At 43.1% G+C, this 15,700-nt stretch overlaps 1 protein-coding gene across 1 annotated transcript in view; it reads left to right on the top strand.

The window, feature by feature from the left end:
• LOC310788537 (semaphorin-4A-like) overlaps positions 1-4,469 on the top strand; it is a 62,243-nt gene extending 57,774 nt beyond the window's left edge. Inside the window, exon 15 of the mRNA XM_083650075.1 lies at positions 1,820-4,469. Within this exon, the coding sequence (XP_083506201.1) occupies positions 1,820-2,468 (649 nt within the window). The 3' untranslated portion in view covers positions 2,469-4,469. The remainder of the gene's footprint in view (positions 1-1,819) is intronic.
• The last annotated feature ends 11,231 nt before the right edge of the window (positions 4,470-15,700 follow it).

Below are 15,700 nucleotides of genomic sequence, written 5' to 3'. Positions count from 1 at the left end.
CTAAGTACCATGACATGTGGGGTGCCTCAAGGATCCATTATGGCCTAATTATGCAAAAAAAACTAAATAGCTTATCATAACTACGCAGACGACACTCAGCTGTATATAACTCTTTCCTCAGCTGACTATGCTCCCATAGACTCACTGTGCCAGTGCATTGACCAAATAAATAACTGGATGTGCCAGAATTTCCTCCAGCTAAACGAAGACAAAACAGAGGTGATTGTCTTCAGTCCCAAAGAACAAAGGCTTAAAATCACTGCACGCCTTGAGTCTCTATCCCTGAAGCCAAAGGATCAAGTTAAAGATCTTGGCATTATTATTGATTCTGATCTCAACTTTAACTCCCACATTAAGTCTATCAGAAAATGAGATTTTTATTATCTTAAAAATATAGCAAGAATTAGGGGATACATGTCCAGACAGGATCTAGAAAAACTAATTCACGCCTTCATTTATAGTAGGTTAGACTACTGCAATAGCCTTTTCTCTGGTCTCTCAAAAAAGAACTTAGGCAACTCCAGCTCATTCAAAATGCTGCTGCTAGAGTTCTAACAAGGACTAAGAAAGCTGATCATATTACTCCAGTTCATAGGTCCTTACACTGGTTGCCAGTGTGTCATAGAATAGATTTTAAAATACTGTTACTAGTCTACAAATCACTTAACGGCCTAGGCCCAAAATACATCGCTGAATTGCTCCCACGCTACGAACCGTCTAGACCAGGGGTTCCCAACCTTTTTTGTGCCAAGGACCGGTAGATACATGGAAAAAAAAGTCGCGGACCGGTTGTCAATTTTAATGGTTTTAGTTACATATATATTTACTCACCAGGTGGCGACAAAGGGTAAATAACAGCCTTTTGTGTTGTACTGTATGTAGCCTATACAGTATTTATGTTTTTGTTTTAACTACAAACATAAATAAACGTCAACTTGAAACTATGTTTAAACTACCACACACAGCCTATAATATTATAGCCTATGTTTATTATTATTATTATTATTATTATTATTATTTTTTTGGTGGGGGGGACCGGCTCGCGGCCCGGTACCAAATGCGTTGCGACCCGGTACCGGTCCGCGGCCCGGTGGTTGGGGACCACTGGTCTAGACCTCTCAGGTCAGCAGGGTCCGGCTTACTAACTGCCTAGGATCAAATCATGGGAAGGCCGCATTCACCCACTATGCTTCTGCTAGCTGGAACAAACTGCCTGAAGACCTCAGATCTGCCCCAACTTTACTTAGTTTTAAAAATAGACTAAAGACTTTTATGTTTACCGTCGCTTTTAACTGCTGACAGCTGTTTTTTAGGAGATGTGTGTGGCCTATAAAGGTTCGAGTCCAACTATTATAAAGGTTATGGACATTTTTAACTGCTGCGCCTGTCGCTTAATGCACTTTTTATGCTCTTCCTCTGTTGTGATGCTTTTAAATGTATATTTTATCCTCTTATTCTTTTATTTCCTTGTGTCAACCATTTTATGGGAAGCACTTTGAATTGCCTCTGTGTATGAAATGTGCTATACAAATAAACTTGACTTGACTTGACTTACTTATACCGAAATACTTTCTTATAAACTCTAATTATAAGCTCTAATTGTATCCTGGTGTTTTACTTATGGTTTTATTCATTATTGGCTTTTTTATGGTTTGTAAATCATCCATTCTACTTGTTTTATTCCTCCTGTATTTTGTATACCTGCCTGCCTATTCACATATCTGTATTTTACAGAGGTGGTTTTATGTTCATTGTAAAGCACTTTGTAAAACTAGTTTTGATAAGTGCTATACAAATAAACTTTATTATTTATTATTAGGTATACTGTCAGACAGAAGGCCTCGCCGCGCTCCATGAGACCGTCCCCGATAACCACCAACATCCAAAGGAAGATCGGCGAGAACACGCAAACCGAGGAACCGACTGTCATCATGGAACCTTCCAGAGAGCCGGAGAAAAACCCGACGATGGAACCTGCCCCCGTCAAAGATGAGACCATCCCCTATGAGGAAGTAATGGGACCCACCACGCGCGGCCATGTTTACACCTCCCACCTGCCCATCGGAAAGGACTCTGCTGTGACCTACACCTCCCACCTGCCCATCGGAAAGGACTCTGCTGTGACCTACACCTCCCACCTGCCCATCGGAAAGGACTCTGCTGTGACCGACGAGACCGACGAGACCCACAAGACGCTGGACCCCCGGCCCAGGACGGAGAGCCGGGACGACATGCCGAACTCCGTCCAACCTCTGAAGGAGAGGAGCTATCACAGCGAGCTGGTGGTGGTGTCCCTCCTGTTGGCAGTCTGCGTATGCGTCATGCTCGTTGGGCTCTACAGGTGGCACCAGAGGAAGACCTGTCTGGTCAGTCTGCAGGAGAATGGCAACCCCAAGGGGTCACTGGAGGGCGTTCCCTCCCTCAGCCCGGAAGAAGACTCGCCTACTGAGCTGAAGGTGTTGGCGTAATGCTGTGGTGAAGACATCGTACCTCAAATCTTCCTCTTCTTGAAAAGTCGGTGTTTTGGAGCTGCGAGGATTTCACCCGACAGCGCGATAAGAGGAGAGAGTGAGACATCGTTAGCAGAAAGGGTCTTCAAAGCCAGAATTCTTAAGAATCAGTGGACACCCTCAGGTCACTGCTTTTATCCGTTTTATAATTTTTCCCCATCTCGTTCTGTCAGTATTTATCATTCCTTCAAATAACTCATCCTAAGGCCGTTATACACCAAGAGCGACGTGTTTGCATTCACTTTGTATGTAATCTTCTTGTCATATGAATATCTGAAAATCTGGCTGGTGTGAATGCTTAGGTCCCATCAAAGTCACTGCCATTGAGGAAAGAAGGCAACTGCAATTTTGGTGTTTTTCCTTCTTCGTACCTGAACTCAGAGCTAGATCACATTAATGGAGTCCAAGTCAATACCAAGTCAATACCAACTGGTCCAAGGGGCCAAGTTAAGACAAAGCAAACCAAGACCAAAACAGGCAACAAACAGCAGAGAGACAAACTGAGACAAATCCGAGATGAGTGTGAGTCCAAATACAGAGTTTGAGTCAAGACAGTCAAATACAGAGCTAGAGTAGAGAAGAATCTGAGTCAAAATACAGAGGAGTCCAAGGTCAAGAGATGAGTCCAAATACTCCGTCACATCGGACTACAGCCCCCCCTGCAGGACTGAAGGCCTCCTGGTCTCGTTGGGTCGAGTGTTTTAAATGCTCAACGTGTTATTTCAACAATTTACCTCTGTTACTTTCAAGATTATGTGATGGTCTTTTTGGAAATGCGTTCATCTTATTTACTCCAGCAGTAAACAACGTTTCCATTGCATGAGAAGCTGACAGGATGGTAATGATTGTTCCAGGTATTAGTCGGTTTCCCAGATGTTGCTAGGTAAACAGAGTTATGGCCTGTGAAAAGCTTTAGATTTTGATAGCTTAACTTGCACCAAAAATGTGTGAATGCTTTTATTTTATATTGTTGGCAAATGGCCGTGGTATAAGCGGGATAATCAACTCCTAGGTGTGCGTTAAACAATTTTAATGCACTTCGCGGAGGCAGCCTCCCTCCGCTATCACCTCCACGTCGTGCATTGAAATAATTTGACTTTAACACAGCTGATTATCCCTTACATATCAATCTGCCTGTAGTCAAGACATCAGACATTTAGTATCGTTTATCAATAGAATCATATTGTGATTAAAAAATAATTACATTGGGTTATCGTAATATCAGATACTTTTGTTGGAATTAATTATATTGATCATACTTGTTACCATGCAGATCATTTTGAAGAATTATTTAAAGTGATTTGGCGTGTTGCTGTTGTCGTGTGAAGTTATAGGAAGATATAAAGGTCTGAGGAAAGATTCTGTACTTTATGTAATGATAACTGTTTGGGAGATGAGTTCCATGTTTTGTTTGAGTGTAAAAATGTAAGCTTTGTAGAGAACAGAAATAAGTACCTGCCTTCTTTTTTTGTAAATCGCCCGTCTATGTTTAAACTCATTTTGTTACTGCAGTCAATGAAACCAGGGACTATATGTAAACTGGGTGCCTTTTGAGCAATGTACTACCTCTTTTTAAAATGATATGTAAAACAAAGATCTATTCTGGTTGTTTCTTGCAAATATGGATAGCATCATTTTTTTCTTCTCCTGTTTCACACTGTTTCAACATTCGTAGATTAGCTTCCAGCAATGGTTCGCCCTTCTTTCGCTTCCTTAGTCTGTTTAATAATTCAGCAAATGACACATCTTTTTGTCTGACAATCTCCTGAAGTTCAATAATAGTAAACTTGTCCACCCATACATTAAACAGATCATGTGAACAATCATAAAGTGGTCGACTTCTGCAAGGAGGAAGTTCGTTGAAGTCACCTACAGCAATGATGGATACGTTTCCAAATAATGAATAATCTCGTTTGTTTTATTTGTACAGGTGCACGTTTTGTTGCCCGCGTTTTTGCTTGAAGATGTACATGTTAGTGAACTTGTGTAGTACACCTGTACATTACTTCTAAATTAAAATGTGAACTTAATATCCAAGAAGCATCTTTTTTCTATTTTGCATTTTCAAAAATACAAAATGACCAGTAAGTCTGCTAGGGTTAAATTTGTATTAATGTTATTTCCACACAATAGCCTACTGAATTGAACGATGCTAGCACTACAATAAGTCTACTGGACAGTGCATACTGCAGGGTGCATATTGGGTATTGTAATTTAAGTATTGTAATATAATGGGATCATATTAATATGGGAGTCAGACAAACATCAAAGCTCTCACCAAGAAGGCACACCAGAGGATGTAACCTACTTTCGTTGGCGGCTAAGGAAGTTCAAGATGCCAAAGGCAGCATCATTTGCACTCTTCTACACCTCCACTGTTGAGTCCTCCTCACCTCTACAGACTGCAGTGCATCATCAACCACTCAAGCTGGCTTCTGTCACCCCCATCCTCAAAAAACCTGGACTCCACCCTGACATGAGCAACTTCCGCCCCATCTCCAATCTCTCCTTTCTGTCAAAAATACTGGAACGTGTTGTTGCCTCCCAACTCAAAACCCACCCCACCTCCAATGACTTGTTCAATTGCACCTCCTCCGCTGCTCCTCTGTCCCAAGGCATCCCCAAGGGTTCGGTGCTTGGTCCTCTCCTCTTCATCCTCTATCTCCTCCCCCTTGGTAAGATCATCCACCATCATGGTCTCCGCTTCCACTGCTATGCCGATGACGTCCAGCTATATATCTCCACCAAATCGATCACCACTGCAACTCACTCCACCCTTGTCAACTGCCTCACCGAAATTAAATCATGGATGCAAACAAATTTCCTCAAACTCAACTGTGACAAATCGGACATGGTCATCATTGGCCCAAACTCCCTCACCAAAGCCACCCACAACTTCCGTCTCACTCTCGACAGCTCCACCCTGTCTCCTTCACCACACATCCGTAACCTTGGAGTCATCTTTGACAGCAACCTCTCATTCGATCACCACATCAAACACATCACCAGAAATGTCTTTTTCCATCTAAAAAACATTGCTCATCTTCGCCCATCACTCTCTTTCCCTGCTGCCCAAACTCTAATCCATGCATTCATCACTTCCAGAATTGACTATTGCAATAGCATTCTCCACGGTTCATCTTCCCAAGTCCTCAACAGATTACAGTACATCCAGAATTCTGCTGCACGCTTCCTCACCCACACCCGTGATCACATCACCCCGTCCCCCGTCCTTCAGAACCTCCACTGGCTCCCTGTCCCACAACGAATCCAGTTCAAACTCCTTCTCCTCACCCATAAAGCCCTCCACAACCAGGCCCCCTCCTACCTCAATGACCTGCTCCACCATCACAGTTCTTCTGATGCTAACCTCCTATCCCCACCACTCAGGACCAAGCGCCGGACCCGGGGTGACAGAGCCTTCTCCATTGCTGCCCCCTCCCTCTGGAACTCACTCCCAAAACACATCCGTGACTGCACCAATCTGCCCCAGTTCAAATGCCTAGTCAAAACCCATCTATTCAAAACCGCTTTTAATGTTTGGTTACTTGTGTTGTGATTTTATGCTATGTAATTATTGTTTTTAATATATTGTTCTCTTTGATATTTTAACATGTAGGCCTAATGTAAAGCGTCTTTGAGTTTTTAGAAAAGCGCTCAATAAATTAAATATATTATTATTATTATTATTATTTGTGTGTGTGTGTGTGTGTGTGTGTGTGTGTGTGTGTTTACTTACTATAGGATGAATCAGCGTGACGTCACTTGCCACGCAGAAAATGCGGAACCCCGCGGCAGTTAATAGTAGCCTATGAGTTGTGCCAAACAAACGTTAATATCTCAAAAACTATAGCCTACATCACATCGCTTATATTTTGACATTCTGAGTGAGAGCAGAATTAGCTCAAGAGTTTGATGTATAATATTAGTCTAGCAGAATGGGCCCTCAGATTTTGAGATACCCCTACCCGAGGTAGAACAAATGACAACAATGATTTTTCTTATCTTTAGGGTCTCCCATTAATGAAATTGATTGTTGTCAAAAAAAAAATTGGGGGAAAAGATGTTTTTTTGGCTGTTCTTTAGAACTACCCCAATCCCTGAAAATGAGCCAAATTAGGCCAGTCCGAATAGGGGAAAGGTGACAAAAAAGCCAATAACTTGAGAATGCTCACTCTTTTCCTCATCAGATTTGCTGAGGTATGAACCAGGTGGCTGCCGTACATCACCAAATAGTCAAAAAATGATTTACCTAAAAAGATAATGAATTATAGTCCTGTAAATATAGCTTTAGTTTAGGCGGAAATTGTACTTTGTGGTGATAGGAACATAGGACATCACTTTTCTCTCATTTATCAGAAAAACTGAAATCCCTGAAAAATATACCATTACTGAATTGTCTAGGGTGCTATTGAACACTGACCAGTAGTTGTATGGAGATATCTGGTACAGTTCTATTGCAAATGAGATTTCTTTAGACATAGGCCTACTACGTCTTCACTGAAACAGTCAAATTATTGTATGTTATTCTGAATGGGGAATAAGTGGCATAAAAGCCTATAACTTGGGAATGCTCACTCTGTTCCTCATCAGATTTGCTGAGGTATGAACCAGGTGGCTGCCCTACATCACCAAATAGTCAGAAAATGATTTACCTAAAAAGATAATGAATTATAGTCCTGTAAACATAGCTTTAGTTTAGGCAGAAATTGTACTTTGTGGTGATAGGAACATAGGACTCCATCACTTTTCTCTCATTTATCAGAAAAAAGAAAACCCTAAAAATATACCATTACTGAATTGTCTAGGATGCTGACCAGTAGTTGTATGGCGATATCTCATATCGTTCTATTGCAAATGAGATTTCTTTAAGTGGCATAATACTAATAATAATACATTTTATTTGGTGACACCTTTCAAAACACCCAAGCTCATTGTACAGTGCATAAAAGAGACATGACATTCTAAAATATCATACATAAAAACAAGCATTGCAAACACCAGCATCATTAAAATATGACGAGCGTAGATATAAGAAAAGACAGAAGGTACACACGGCAGGCGAATAACAGATTGAGTACTGTATATGATTAAAGGTAGTAGGCCAATTTGAACAGGTGGGTTTTGAGGTGGGATTTGTATGTGGTGATGGAGTCAGACTGTTGGATGTGTGATGGCAACGAGTTCCAGAGTCTGGGTGCAGAGCAGCTGAAGGCCCTAGCACCCATGGTACTGAGGCGAGGGAGGCGGGACAGTCAGGAGGCCAGCTGAAGAAGAGCGTAGGGAGCGGGAAGGGGTGTATTCCTGGAGGAGGTCAGAGAGATGGGTGGGTGCTAGGTTGTGTAGGGCTTTGTAAGTGAGCAGAAGGTTTTTGAAGTCAATCCGGTAGTGAATGGGAAGCCAGTGGAGTTGAATGAGGACAGGGGTGAGGTGGTCAGATGATTTACTGCGGGTGATGATCCAGGCATTTGGAGTCTGTTGAGCAATTTGGTGGGTAGGCCAGAGAGAAGAGAGCTGCAGTAATCAATCTGGGATGTAACGTGGATCAGGATGAGGACTTTGGTGCTGTGTTGGGACAGGGATGGGCGGAGTCTGGAGATGTTGCGGATGTGGAAGAAAGCAGACCGGGTGATGTTTTTATGTGGGGTGCAAAGGAAAGGGTGCTGTCCAGAATGACGCGGAGGCTCTTGACTTGGGTGGAGAAGGGAACAGGGAAGCTGTCAATGATGATGTTTGGGGCAGTGGTGTTTTGAGCTTTGGAGAGGATGTTTTTGGAGCCGATGAGGAGGGCCTCGGTTTTACTGGCATTTAACTTCAGGAAGTTACTATAAATCTGGTGTCTTCAGTCAAGATCTGAGTGATCACTGTGCCATTGCCTGCATCCGCTCTGGCTCCTCGGTCAAACGACCACCAGTGTTCGTTACTAAGCGATCCCTGAAAAAGTTTGTCTTGGAAGCCTTTCTCCACGATGTAGCCGCTGAGAACTGGGACAAAATTAACTCTCTCACCACTATTGATGCCGCCTGGTCTTACCTCAAGATTACCTTTAGCCGGATCATCAACAAACATGCCCCACTTAAAAAACTACGGATTAAGGATCGCTTCAGCCCTTGGTTTTCCCATGACCTGGCTGTACTAATCCGTCAAAAGAACACCTTATGGCGGAAAGCTCGTTCCTCTCAGTCTCCTGCCGACTGGCTTGCCTTTAGGCAGTGTAGAAATATATCAACTCAGGCTGTCAGGAAAGCCAAAATCAGCCACTTCTTGGACAAATTTTCAACCTGTGGCTCGGATGCCAAGAGGTTTTGGAAGACGGTTAAATCTATGGAGAACAAGCTCTCTTCTCCTCATCTTCCCAATGCGATGACATTTGGTGACACTGTTGTCACTGATAAGTCTCGCATGGCCTCGCTCTTCAATCATCATTTTGTTAACTCGGCCCATGTCTTCATGGCCACGCCCCCCTCTGCTGTTTCGTCGCAGTCTCCTCTTTCTCCTTCCAGCTCTGGTGCTAGCTCTGGTGCCTTCTCCTTCAAACCCATCTTGACCTCGGAGGTTTTAGAGGAGCTCACCAAGCTGGACTCAAACAAGTCAGCTGGCTCTGATGGTCTCGAGCCCATGTTTTTAAAAGCTGCTGCTCATATCATTGTCGTCCCCATCACGCGGCTTTTTAACTTGTCTCTTGAGCTGTCTCTCTTTCCTTCTGACTGGAAATCTGCACTGGTCTTCCCGCTCTTTAAAGGTGGCTCTGCCTCAGACCCCAACTGCTATAGGCCTATTTCCATCTTGCCCTGCTTGGCCAAGGTCTTGGAGAGGCTGGTTCATAACCAGCTCAGCCACTTCATGGCCTCAAACAACATCCTGACCAACTTGCAGTCAGGGTTCCGGCCGGGGCACGGGTGCATCACAGCTACCCTGAAAGTCCTGGATGACATCATCACTTCCCTGGACTCCAAGCAGGTCTGCATCGCTGCCTTTATTGATCTAGCTAAAGCTTTCGATTCAGTGAACCATTCCATCCTCTTACAGAGGCTCTCCAGCATTGGCCTCTCACCAAAATCATGTAAATGGTTTGCCAGCTACCTTGCTAACCGTGCTCAGCAGGTGAAGTCAGAAAACATCTTGCCTCTTACCATCTCTAAAGGGGTGCCTCAAGGCTCCATCTTGGGCCCACTGCTGTTCTCCATCTACATCAATGATGTAGCCAAGGCTGCTGGAGATTCATTGATCCACCTATATGCCGACGACACCATCCTATATTCAACGGGCCCTTCTCTCCACTCTGCGGCATCCACCCTTCAACTCAGTCTCACCAATATTGAGCAGTCATTTCACAGCCTCCATCTGCTTCTTAATTCTAAGAAGACGAAATGCATTCTTTTCGACAGAAAACACGACACCACCAGCGCCCCCAAGATCACCTGTGCCGATGGCTCCGAGCTGGAATTTGTCACATCATACAAATACCTTGGCCTCTGGCTGGACCCATCCCTCTCTTTCAACACTCACATAAAACACCTACAGTCTAAAGTCAAAGCTCGCCTGAGCTTCTTATACCGCAATAAAGCCTCTTTCACCCGTTCTGCCAAACACACGCTTGTCAAGATGACCATCCTGCCCATCTTTGATTACGGCGACACCATCTACAGAATGGCATCCCAGAGCGCCCTCAAAAAACTGGACACGCTTCATCATTCTGCCATCCGTTTTGCCACTGGCGCACCATTCACTACTCATCACTGTGACCTTTACGACCTGGTCGACTGGACATCCCTTCACACCAGACGGCTTCTTCACTGGCTCCAGCTCATCTACAAATCCATTCTAGGCAAAACTCCTCTCTACCTCTCCTCCCTTCTACACTTCTCCAGTTCCGACTACAATCTCAGATCCAGCAACTTCATCCGACTCTCCGTTCCGAAAGTCCGCACCGTTTTTGGCCGCAGTGCCTTCCGCTTTGCGTCAGCTTATGACTGGAACACTCTACAAAACACCCTCAAACTCACGGTCCTCTCATCCCTCACTGCTTTTAAGCAAAACCTGCAACAGATTGTAATCGACTGTTGTACCTGTTGACCTCCTTCCAACCACACACATACCCCCAGTCCCTCCTCTTCTCCCTTCCCTGCCCCTTCACCCCCTCCTCTCTCTCTCTCTCTCTCTCTCTCTCTCTCTCTCTCTCTCTCTCTCTCTCTCTCTCTCTCTCTCTCTCATATTGTTATTGTAGCCTGTGTTTGTATATAGTATGCTCCTATTATTACTGTAAGTTTTTACTTGTATTTATATAACCTTGTTTTTATTTCAGCCTCCCACCCCCTTCCCCCAAAAGGCCCTTGCTTTTTGTCAGGCTGCTTTTGTATATAAGAAATTGTTCTTACTTGCTTGCCTGGGTAAATAAAGGTTACTGCTCATCCAGCTCCTGATGTCCTGGAGGCAGGCAGTGAGGGAGGTGGGAGGAAGAGCGGCGGTGGGTTTGGTGGAGATATAGACCTGGGTATCATCGGCGTAGCAGTGAAACTGGACACCATAGTGTCGGAGGATTTTACCCAGGGGGAGGAGGTAGGTGATGAATAGGAGTGGACCCAATACTGACCCCTGGGTCAAATGGCAGAACACCCGGACGAGTGGTTCCCTAGTTGGACTAACTGTCGTCTGTCGGGAGGTAGGATGCAAACCAGGAAAGTGCAACACCAGTGATTCCAATGTTCGCCAGGTGCTCCACAAGTAGTGGGTGGGAGATGGTATTGAAAGCAGTGGAGAGGTCAAGGAGGATGAGGATGGTGAGGAGTCCAGAGTCAGCTGCACGGAGGAGGTCCTTATTTATTTTTAACAGGGCTGTTTCAGTGCTGTGATTAGGGCGGAAACCATATTGAAATGGTTCGTGGAGGATGTTTGAGTCGAGGTGGGACTGGATTTGGGCGGCAACCACCCTCTCAAGAGTTTTGGAGATGAAGGGGATGTTGGAGTTGGGACGGTATAGTGTTTGAGGTCAGATGGGTACTGTGGCCTATGAGTTAAGAATGCTCACTCTGATGATCATCATATTTGGAGAGGGAAATACCAGGTGGCTGAACTACATCACCAAATAGTCAGAATGTGGGGAACCCAATAAAATAAAGTTGATCTAAATTACAAGCCTCTAAAACATAGAAATACAAGGTGTAAATATTGGAAGTTTTATTGAAACTGGAACATTAATCCAAACTATAAATCAGTAGTATCTCCTGTCTTCACATGATGGAATAATACAAGTATAATAGTAATCATAATACATTTGTTTTATGGTAGCCCCAAATCTCAGTGCTTCATTTCATTTAATGAACAAAAACAGGAGAACAGACTAGAAAACAAAATACTGCTCATTTGACCTGGCATATGGACACTTGTTTCACAGCCAAAGTCCAAATATCCAAATATGAAATACAGTATCAGCCCTTTGTTGAACGTATTATGACCGTACCAGATTATTGTGCCAGTGTTTTCGAGTCTGGGGCACATTCACAAGCTTATACTCCATGGACTGCAATTGTAAGGATTGCAAAAGACTGATGCAAACAAACTGTCTAAATATTGCTCAGTCTGTAGGCAGCCTGTCTATCTGGAGACAATCGTGTTTAATATACTGCATCCTTAGTATCATTGTCCATTTGTCAGATTAAGCTATCACAATGTAAAAAAAAATCCTCTTCTGTGTATCATATTGTAAACTTTTTCCGAAGTATTTGGATGTTTCATTGTTGCTGCGCGTACATAAGATGTGTTTCAGTGAGAGGTCAAGTATATAGATACTAGAATGTCAAATGTCAGGTTCCTCAGATGTTTGGGGACACATTTTGACATTCTGCACAGCAGGTGCAGAACTCCGTACAGGGGAGGCCAACAGAGAGGCACTGGCACTTTCCACTCTCAACAGTTTGGATCTTTGCAATACAAGTAAGTAATGTCTCTCACTTCTGTAGGTGCTGGGGGTTTCCTAAATAGGACTGATTTAATTGCTCCATCTCTGACAATCCATCCCTTGCCGATAGGACTCCATAACATTGGTTTGGGCATGTGACTGTGACACCATATCGCTGTCTGATACATTGCTCTTTGCACATGTTGTGCAAATGCATCCTCTGTTGGTGGCAAATTTGCAGAGGCTGCATATGTTGTTGATGCAATTATGAACCTCAGTTCATACAAGTTTGTGCACATCAGTCCATTTTTATACTTGGATTAATGTTCCAGTTTCAATCAAACTTCCAATATTTACAGCATGTTATTTCTGTTTTATGGTAATGGTAAATGGCTTGCGCTTTTATTTAAAGCGCTTTACAATCAGTACATTCACCTATTCATGCACCGATGGCGGCAGGTTAGGGTGCTGGCACACCATCAGGAGCAATTTGGGGTTCAGTATCTTGACCAAGGACACTTCGACATGCAGACTGGAGGAGGTGGGAATTGAACCACCGACCTCTTTGATCCAAATCGATTAGTGGACGACCCGCTCTACCTCCTGAGCTACAGCCGCTCCAGGCGGTTTGTAATTTAGATAATCTTTATTTTATTGGGTTACTCACATTCTGACTATTTGGTGATGTAGTTCAGCCACCTGGTATTTCCCTCTCCAAATATGATGACCATCAGAGTGAGCATTCTTAACTTATAGACTATTATGCCAGTGACCTAATTTGACTGTTTCAGAGAAGAGATAGTAGGCCTATGTCTAAAGAAATCTCATTTGCAATACAACTGTACCAGATATCTCCATACAGCTACTGGTCAGTGTTCAATAGCACCCTAGACAACTCCGTAATGGTATATTTTTCAGGGATTTCAGTTTTTCTGATAAATGAGAGAAAAGTGATGGAGTCATGTTCCTATCATCACAAATTACAATTTCCGCCTAAACTAAAGCTATATTTACAGGACTATAATTCATTATCTTTTTAGGTAAATCATTTTCTGACTATTTGGTGATGTAGGGCAGCCACCTGGTTCATACCTCAGCAAATCTGATGAGGAAAAGAGTGAGCATTCTCAAGTTATTGGCTTTTTTGTACCCTTCCCCTATTCGGACTGGCCTAATTTGGCTCTTTTTCAGGGATTGGGGTAGAACAGCCAAAAAAACATTTTTTCCCCCAATTTTTTTTTGGACAACAATCAATTTCAATTAATGGGAGACCCTAAAGATAAGAAAAATCATTGTTGTCATTTGTTCTACCTCGGGTAGGGGTATCTCAAAAACTAAAGCCTTTTTTGAGGACTTGCTGCTAGACTATATATGCATGTCGTGTTAAAGGTGTGTGAACTGTCGCAGTTTTAAAAATGTAAACAAGAGTTAGCCGGCTAGAGTCAGACACACCTTGCGCCACTTGGGCTCCATAGGGTTCCATTGCCGTTGCCACCCAGTGACGCGGCCGGTTTGTTTACCAAAATGCTGCTCGGCTGATCCCTCGTAATGCCATTAAAATAATCTTGACTTGAATCATCATTATTATCTCGAATAATACAAAAAAAACTTTCAATTTATTTATTTATGTATTACTCCAGCCTAATGCAAATGACAAACTCACTGACCTAAATAAAGCAAATGACGCAAAAGTAACACCTGATTAGAGGCCTCTGTGAACAGGGTTATTGTGGCCTTAACCAATCCTGCATTAAGCAACACCAGAGCCCTGTACTACGAAACTAGTTTAACAGATCCGCGATAAGTCCCTTTGATCTGGTTTGACTGAACAGGATCAAAGCTATCTAGTTAACTGATACTACGACGCTGGTTTTTTACTAGGTAAGTGGACCTGGGATCTGCCTGTGCACGCGCACGTTTTTCGCTCGTGCACAGGCGCGCGTCCACGCGAAAGAGGTGCACTAGCCAATCACATTATGAACAGCTGAGTTGATCCACGCCCACACCAATTTCCACACCCATTTCCTCGTTCCATGAAAGCGCAGTGCATGATCAGAGTTTTAGCGGATATTTAATGTATCCGCGATTTAATGTCAGAATGAAAATCCGCGTTGGATAGTCTGCTGAAGGGCTGTCTAAAGCAGCAGCTTGTATTCACATCAGTCATTTGATTTACTTCGATCAGCGATTTCTGTCTGATACAGCTGCATACATTGATACAGCAGCAACAAATGTAATCTCAGTCTATACATTTCCACAATCTGTAAGCCTATTTAGACCATAGATTTAGAAACGCATGCTCAATGAATAATGATCTCTATCACTCATGTGTGTGGTTGCACTGATCGAATAATTCATATATAAAATAGCCTAGTATAAAGCCTAATAGCCTACTATAAAAGAGAAAACTGCTGAACTGAATTGAGACGATGCGGATTTTCTGGCATGTAGGAGAATATCACCCTCACTCCATTTGAGGGTCCATTCATGATATGCGCGGCGGTGATTAATAGTGATCATATTTCTCCACGCATCGTTGAGCTGTTAAGACATAAAGTGGTAAGTAGGCTTAATTTAATTATGTAGCCTACAGAGCCACAAATGTTTTTCTTGTTATATTCTCAGTTGACTGCAATCTATTTTTCATATGGCGATCTTATATGAACGGTGAGTGACTCCAGAGAGCCGATTATATGGGTCTGTCATGGATTTTGATCTTATCCTCTGAAGCTAACCTGGTCGCGACCAGGTTAGCTTTGCAGCGTCAGTTGCCATGGTGATTGAAAGTTAACTTGCTTTGTAGTACGGCTAAACCAGGTTTAAACTCAAACTTACTCGGATAAGGCATTAAACTAGCTTCGTAGTACAGGCTACAGGTTCTATTCTCCTTTGTGGCAACATTGGAGAAAGAGCCTCTATGTTTTATGATGCATTGTATTTATTTTAGTGTTGTCTTTGCATTTATAATGCATTTTTTTTAATGTATTTTATGTCTTGTCTTGTTTTTTATATGGACCTGCGCTTGTGTCTGAAATAAAGTTTGAATTGAATTGAATTGAATCTAACCTTATTACACATAGGCTACTTCGTACACTCGAGCGTAGTCGCGTTCGATCGAGTTTTATTTGGAAAAATTGACCGGAAGCGGTTTCCTTTTATTATTATTTTTATTCTGGCTGGCTTGACAGTTGTCTCACTCTCCCCTCCTTCAGTCAACGTAACGTTAGCGAAGGCAGCGAGAGGAGCCGTGTGTGTGACGGTATTTAACCTCAAGATACAGGATAACGTTACC

This window comes from Poromitra crassiceps (assembly GCF_964638095.1).
Source record: "Poromitra crassiceps genome assembly, chromosome: 1".
NCBI classification, from domain to species: Eukaryota; Metazoa; Chordata; class Actinopteri; order Beryciformes; family Melamphaidae; genus Poromitra; species Poromitra crassiceps.
The sequence above is the reverse complement of the archived record's forward strand: the minus strand, read 5'-3'. Positions and strand labels throughout refer to the sequence as shown.